Raw genomic sequence first — 8,515 nt, forward strand, 5'->3', positions numbered from 1 at the left:
CCTCTGTTGATGCACCAGTGAGCCTATCATTGGTTGGTGACGTTGGCCATAGGGTTTTAGGATGAGGGAGATAGCAAGAACTGCAGACGCTGGAGCCAGAGATAACACAGTGTGGAGCTGGAGGAACACAGCAGGCCAGGCAGCATCAGAGGGAACACAGTGTGGAGCTGGAGGAACACAGCAGGCCAGGCAGCATCAGAGGGAACACAGTGTGGAGCTGGAGGAACACAGCAGGCCAGGCAGCATCAGAGGAGCAGGAAAGCTGACGTTTCAGGTCGGGACCCTTCTTCAGAAGTGGATGAGTACCCTTTTTCTTGTTTCTTTGTGGACTAGGAGGAATAAGAATGATCAATAGTATTGCCACCACTCCACTTTCCAAAATGATTGACTGAATAAAGCCAGGACCATTTGTTTGAAGCTTCAATGGTTGAGTCTGCCTGGGCCTGCCCATTGGCCAGCTAGCACTTGCCACTAATATTAGGTGGAAGACAGAATTCCATAGGAAACAGTAGGCCATTTAATTGCTGAAGTCTGTTTCACTGTTCAAAGGCTTGTCCTTTGAAGAGAGATTGAGCAGTTTAGGGCTATACTTACTAGAGTTTCGAAGGAAAAGGGGAGATCTAATTGAGGTGTTTAAAATGCTAAAGTTGATTGACACAGTAGATGTGGAGTAGAAGTTTCCCCATGTAGGGCAATCTAGAATGAAATGTCATTGTTTTAGGTTAAGGGGAGGCAGATTTAAAATGAAGATGAGGAGAAATTACGCCTCTCACAGCATTGTGAATCTGTGGAATTCAAAATGCAGTGGATGCTGGGACACTGAATAAATTTAAGAAGGCAATAGATTTTTAATTAGCAACGGTTTAAAGGGTTACAGTAGTGGCAGGAAAGAGGAGTTTAGACCAAAACGAGATCAGCCACGATTGTATTGAATAGTGGAGCAGGCTCAAGGGGCTGAATGCCCCACTTCTGCTCAAAGTTTTTATGTAGAAGGAGATCATCGCTGATTTGTCTCCATACCCCAGGCCATTGTAATATATTTGATTGGCAAAAATCTACCAATCTCAGTCTTAAAATTAATGATTAACCTATGATCAAATGCCATTTGTGGAAGAGAGTTGTGAACGTTTGCCACCCTTTGCTTGTAAATACGTTACCTAATTTCACTCCTGAAAGCCCTGACAACATTTGGCTTATGTTCCCTAGTTTTAGATTCCCAAGAGAAATAGTTTTTCTGTCTATCCACTCTGTCAGGTTAATTTAATCTCAAGTCACATCCTATACTAATACATTCCATGGAATTCAACACTGGTCTGTGCAGTTTCTCATCATAAATCACTGGTTGGAGTCCAGATATCATTCTGCAAAATCTACACTCCATCCCGTTTGGGTCTTTCCTTCCTAAGAAACAATGCTCATGACAGAACGTAGAACTACAGATGTGGTCTGACTAGAGTTGGGTGTGAATTGTAAGTTTGAGGTGTTAAGAGACTAAGAACCAGTATTGTCAGCAAGGACAAAGGTAACTGGTATGCAATATTTAATGAGGATTAGGATGCAGTCTGGATGGAGACTGGTAAGGGTTAAAGTTAAAGTTTATGGAGGGTACAGTATGAGGGGCTGGCCAGGATAATTGAGCATGTAGGTGAGAGTTTCAGTGACAAATGAAATGATATAAAGCTAGAGATGGACGATGTTAACTATGCAATAGTAGGTGATGGTGTCAGTACCTGTCATATAACTCGCTACAGCATGACTTTTATGCTCTTGTATGAGTCCACCAGATATCACCTTCCATTTTCCTTTTTGATTACTCTCAGTCCCTGTCTACCGTGTAAATGAGGTCTAATGCAGATCAGATGGTTTACTGCCTGCTTTGGAGCACACCAGTACAAATCACGCTGCAAGTTGAAACTAGGTATAGCTATTTGGGCCCTTCTTCAGTCTTCTACCCTCGCACTGATGCTATTCTTTTCCCAGCCACTGTTCCAGAATAAGACCATCGGATATTAGAGCAGAATTAGGCCATTCAGCCCATCGAGTGTGCTCCACCATTTGATCATGGCTGATATGTTTCTCAACCCCATTCTTCTGCCTGTTTCCCATAACCCTTGATCCACTTATCAATCAAGAGCCTGTCTATCTCTGTCTTAAAAACACTCAATTATTTGGCCTCCAAAACCTTCTGCAGTAATGAGTTCCACAGATTCACCGCTCTCTGGTGAAATTCCTCCTGATCTCAGTTCTCAAGGATCGTCCTTTCACTCTGAGGCCGTGCCTTTGGGTCTCAGTCTCTCCTCTCGGGGAAACATCTTCTGCATGTCCAGTCTACCCAGGCCCCTCAATATTCTGTAAGCTTCAATGAGATCGCCCTCATCCTTCTAAACTACATGACTACAGACCCAGAGTTCTCAACCACTCTTCATGTGACAAGCCCTTTATCCCGGAATCATTCTTGTGAACTTCCTCGGAAGCCGTCCAACGCCAACACATCTTTCATTAGATATGGACTCCAAAACTGCTCACAGTGATTCAGACAGGTGATGGCCTAATGGAATTATTGCTAGATTATTAATCCAGCGACCCAGGTAATGTTCTGGGGACTGGGTTTGAATCCCACCATGGCAAATGGTGGAATTTGAATTCAATAATAATCTGGAAATAAGAGTCTGATGATGTCCATGATATCATTGTCAATTGTGAGAGGTAATATCCCATCTGGTCCACTAATGTCCTTTGGGGAAGGAAATTGCCATCCTTATCTGATCTGGACTACATGAGACTCTAGACCCACAGTAATGTGGTTGATTCTTAACTGCTCTCTGGGCAATTAGGGATGGGCAATAAATGCTGCCTGGCACAGTGACAGTAACATCCCACAGATGAAGAATCGAAGAAAAAGACTTCACAATGCAACATCCTGAGGTGACTCTACAGCTGTTCCATTCTACTTGCCATCAAAAGTTGCCACCTACACATTCTGTCATACCTCTGTTACACTGGTCAGCCTATCATCCCCAATGTTCTATAAACTGCCTAACACTCTCCCTGCTGGATTGTATCCATCATTAATCTTAGTATTTACCTGTTCTTTCACCTGGCATATTAAACAAACTCTGCCCTCACTGACCTGTGCTTGCTCTTTGTCTACCAACTTAAATTTATCACTCTCATCTCGACACATTCAATTATTTTTTTTTCCTCCCAACGTCATTCTCATCCCTGAATTTTCCAGTTCTCCACCTAGGGCCCCCTCCCGTCTTTCCCTCTTCTTCCCCTTCCCCTTTGCCATCTTCAGTCCCTTAGACCTTGTCAGCTGAAACTATCTATCCCCAGTGACCTTTCCCCACCTCTTTATTCCTTTATTCAGGTTCTAGTTAAAGTGCACATGTCATCAAGTTTTCAGTTGCTCCTCCCGACCTTTCCTTTATTGACTCATTTCATTTTCTCAATGTATCTGTCAGGCATCTTTCGACGTGTTTTTATCTTAATACGGCTGTATAAATGTAAGTTTCTGGCCTTGTTACAATTTATTAGGGCCAGTTATGTAACAACATGCAGAAAGCATGCAACAAACCTTTTGTTAATTCTTCACTGTTTTTGCTTTTATTGGAAAATCAGACCGAAGAAGCAAAGGTGGTGTGAAAATAATGTTTTCATTCAGCAAACAGTTAGGGTGTGGAATGCACTGCCTGGAAATGTAGTGGAGGCACTTTCAATTGAGGCACTCTAAAGGGGCATTGGATAGTTATTTGGATAGAAATGGTGCGCAGGCAGATGGAAAAAGGCAGAAAATTTGCATTAAATATAGAACCGAGTCAGGTACGATGGGCCAAATGGCCTCTTTCCGTGCCATCTACAGTTCTGTGATTCTGTGAACAGAGTGGAAAGGAAAATGTAGTTAATCAGGAATTGTGTTTGTATGATATCAGCCTTGTCTATTTAAAAAAAAACAATGGAGCTGTAAAGGAACAGAAAGATTGAAGCAGACAGGGCATCTCAGGAAAGCATAGGAGGTTGTGAGACAGATATCAACATTATGAATGAACTCTATAGTTTCACAGGTCTTGCAGTGAGAATACTGTTTCTTTTCTAGGTATCTGGAGGTGGAGAGTAGCGGCCATCGGAATGAAGTTCGTTTTCACTATCAATCTGGCAGCCATCAGTCTCACACAGAGGTCTTCCCATATGCTTTGGCTGATGGGCAGTGGCATCGTGTTGCCTTGGTCATCAGTGCATCTCACTTGATTTTATATGTGGACTGTAACAAGTAAGTAAATGAGAAAAATAGTTGAAGTGTTCTGCATCTGCATGGTGAGGTATACGGCCTCCACATCCTAAGAGTGATAACCATCGTCCTTGAAAGTGAGTGGCAATTTGTTCAATTTAAAAAGGTCTCCTTACTGTCTTGGTCAAACATGTACATTATTACAGATCATCTGTTTTCCCCTAAATTGGATAATTCTGATTGAATTAAAATGGAAAGAATAAATTCAGATTACCTAACCAGAATGAATACAATGGCTCACAGCAGTGTATCCCACCACAATATATATTAAACTATTCACAAAAGAGCCTGCTTCATAAATATGTGAAGGATATCCCACTTCAGGAGATAGAACACGCTTGTGATTTTGTTTTGTTGTTTAATTTTTACTCTGGGTAAAGGTTCATTTCTTGCCCATTCCTAGCTGCTTTGAGAAAATGGCCTTTATCTCAACCTCTGCTGTCCTTGTGTTAGGGAGGTCGCCAAGATGGTGTTCGGTCTTTGAGTCAGGAATGGCAGAATTTGTCTGCATCATGCTGCTAATAGTTAGCTTAGTTGGCTGGATAACTGGTTTTCAATATGGAGTGCTGCTAATGGCATGGGTTCACTTCCTGCACTGTTTGAGGTTACCATGAAGGTCCTGCCTTCTCAACCTCATCCCTCACCTGAGATATGGTGAACTTCAGGTTAAACCACCACCAGTTGTCTCTTTCTGCGGCGACTATCGTGACTTTACCTTTTACGTGACTAAGTCCCAGCCTATCTAGCCTCTCCCTATAACTTAAACCCTCCATTCTTGGCAACGTCCTGGTAAATCTTTTCTGAACCCTCTCCAATTTAATAATATCCTTCCTACAGCAGGGCACCCAGAACTGGACACAGTACCCCAATAGTGGCCTCACTAATGTCCTGTACAATTCAACATGATGTCCCAACTCCTATACTCAATGGTCTGAGCAACGAAAGCAAGTGTGCCATATGCCTTCTTAATCACCCTGTCTACCTGTGACGCAAATTTCAAAGACTATGTACCTGAACCCCTAGGTCTCCCTGTTTGACAACACTACCCACAGCCATACCATTAACTATATCAGTCCTGCCATTGTTTGTTTTGCCAAAGTACAGTACCTCACATTTATCCAAATTAAACTCCATCTACCATCATTGCCCCAACTGATTAAGATCCCTTTATAATCTTCGGTAACCTTCTTCACTGTCTACAATACCACTGATTTTGGTGTCATCTGCAAACTTACTAACCATGTCTTCTATATTCTCATCTAAATCATTTATATAAATGACAAACAAAAGTGAGCCCAGCACATATCCCTGCAGAATACCACTGGTCACAGGCCTCCAGTATGAAAAACAACCCTCCACCAGCACCCCCTGTCTCCTACCATCAAGCCAATTTTGTATCCAATTGACAAACTCATGCTGAATTCCATGTGATCTGACTTTACTAATTACTCTATCATGTGGACCCTGTCAAAGGCTTTATTAAAGTCCATGTAGACATGTCTTCTGCTCTGTCCTCATCAATCTTTTTGGTTATGTCCTCAAAATGTCAATCAAGTTTGTGAGACACGATTTGCCTTGCACAAAGGTGTGCTGACTATCCCTAATCAGCTCTTGCCTCTCCAAATGCATGTAACTCCTATCTCTCAGAATGCCCTCCAACAACTTACCCACCACTGATGTCAGGCTCACAGCTTTGTAGTTCCCAGGCTTCTCCTTACAGCCTTTCTTAAATAAAGGTACAACATCTGTCATCATCCAGTCCTCGGGCACCTCATGGTCATAGATGATACAAATATCTCTGTTAGGCTGCTGCAATTTCTACCCTAACTTCCCACAATGCCCTAGGATACACTTGATCAGGTCCTGGAGATTTATCTACCTTTATGTTTCGTAAGATTTCCAGCACCTCCTCTTCTGTAAAGTGGGCTGTTTTCAAGACATCAATATTTATTTCTCTGCGTTCCCTAGCCTCCATTTCTTTCTCCACAGTAAAAGCTGGAGCGAAATATTCATTTGGTATCTCTCCCATCTCCTGTGGTTCCACACATAGACAACCTCCTTGATCTTTAAGCGGCCCTATTCTCTCCCTAGTCACTTGGACTTACTGTTCTTTGTGAAATACCCTTGATGAATTAGCTCAATGATTTTATAGCTACATTCCGATCCTTAAAAGCACTTAAAAAATTTATGTAAGATTAAAATATGGCCCTCCTCCAGACTTCTCAATTTTTTATGAAAAGCTTTTGGTCTGTTTCATCTTTTAAAATGTCATCCTGCCAACAACATTAACCTAGTTTCTGTTATCTGTAAAATTTAGCTCAGAAATGATGAGACATTGTAAAACTTAAAAGGTGCTCTTTGAATATTGCAATGTGCCATCAGATTTTGAAAAAAAAGGACTTAGGAATCTGGGCTGTTTCAAATGGAAAACAGGCAAATCAAAAAGTACCAAACAGCAGTTTTGATTTATTTTTAAATTATGGAAGTCTTTGTGAGAGTCGAAGGTCATTTCTTTTCTCTAGTGACTGGAGCTTAAAGGGTTATAAAATCAAGTTGGGTGAACCTCTTGGAGTTTTTCCTCCTTTGCTGCGCACAAGTTTCCATTAAACTTACCTTGAAGTTAGGAGCTGAGTACATTGACCTGCCCCCTTTGTTAGTAGAGTATGTAAAATATGTTGAGTGGCCAGCATACCAGTCACACCCACCCTGGACTTTCCCATAATATACAGCAGGGGGAGGTTGTGGGTTAGAAAAGGCACCCACTGAGCTGCCTGACTTTTGCCTGTTTGAGATCCATATAGATTGTACACATCGGGGGCCATACCCTCAACCTTCCAAATGGTCATCCCTCTCTACTTTCCTCTCTGTCCGCCAACCAAAGCTTGGCTCTCTTCCTCCCCACAGCTCCTCTTCCCTTCCAACCCCCCCCCCCACTCCCCAGGCTTTCCTAGCCCTTCCTACTCTAAAAGCCCAGGATGTGTGTGTTCAGATTACCATGAACTTCATCAAAGGGCTTCCCTATGCTCCCAGCCGTGCTCCCTGTTGCATTCTGATGCTGCTAGATTTGCTGAGGTGTTGGTCAGGAAGTCCAACGTCAGCCCTGAGTGTGTTACCAGTGCTGGACGTTCTGGAAGTCAGTCCATTTGGGATCGTCATAGAGGGAGTGAGCAGCCTATTCCCCCAGGAATCCCACCCACAGTGTCAGAACGGGAGAAGCTTCAAGGAAATTTACTTCTGACATGAACATTCACGAATCAGGGAAGAAGTTCGGAGAAACTTTTCACAACAGGCGCAACAAATTGTCATCTTCACTGTACAGGGGCTACAATCTGGAGGAGATGTTAAGGAATGGCAGTACAGTAGTAATGTTAATGTGGCTAGTCCCAAGATGCCAGACTAATCCTGTGGAAATGTAACTATATCTAACTCCTTCTTAAATCTATGTTGTGAAGAAGTGGAAATATTTAACCCTGTTTCTCTCTCGACAGATGCATTCAAACCTATTGATTTCCTCCAGCAATTTTTATGTGTTTCAGACTTCCAGCATCCACAATAGTTTGTTTTTATTATACTGAGAGCAATGGCATGTTGGTATTATTGCTAAACTATTAATCCAAAGATCCAGGTATTATGCTGGGGACACAGGCTTGAATCCCACTATGGCAGATGGTGGAATTTTAATCCAATAATAATTTGGAATTAAGAGTCTAACGATGGCCATCAAACTGTTATGAGAAAAAAAAATCATCTACTTCAGTCATGTCCTTTTGGAAAGGAAACTGCCATCATTACCTGGGTCTGGCCTACATGTGACTCCAGACCTACAGCAATGTGGTTGATACTTAAATATCCTCTGGGCAGTTAGGGAGGCTATTAAATGCTGGCCTAGCCAGTGTTGCTCACATGCTATGAATGAATATTAAAGAAAAAGCGTGATTGTTTTGAGGTGAGATTGATTATCAACACAGTAAGGGGTGGAGTCTACCTCATTCTCCTGTCCTTGCTTTCTGTAGCAGCTGGTACGCCTCTGTTTGGTCTCTTGCTCACCCCCCACTCCCTCCCAATTCTCTGCGAGACTAAGGGGAATCCTCAGTGAGATTCACATGACTAAGCACTCTCTAGTTCCAGGTGACTCCTATTGTGTGCCCAATAGATTAGCAAAACACTTACACTTTCTAGGTAACACAGTGTGGAGCTGGAGGAACACAGCAGGCCAGGCAGCATCAG

At 42.5% G+C, this 8,515-nt stretch overlaps 1 protein-coding gene across 1 annotated transcript in view; it reads left to right on the plus strand.

The window, feature by feature from the left end:
• The window catches only part of LOC109928903 (protein kinase C-binding protein NELL2-like), a 223,256-nt gene that overhangs the window by 37,600 nt on the left and 177,141 nt on the right, over positions 1-8,515 (plus strand). Inside the window, exon 4 of the mRNA XM_048607573.1 lies at positions 4,097-4,270. Coding sequence (XP_048463530.1) covers positions 4,097-4,270 — 174 coding nt within the window. The remainder of the gene's footprint in view (positions 1-4,096; positions 4,271-8,515) is intronic.

This window comes from Rhincodon typus, chromosome 18 (genome assembly GCF_021869965.1).
Source record: "Rhincodon typus isolate 14 chromosome 18, sRhiTyp1.1, whole genome shotgun sequence".
Lineage (NCBI taxonomy): Eukaryota > Metazoa > Chordata > Chondrichthyes > Orectolobiformes > Rhincodontidae > Rhincodon > Rhincodon typus.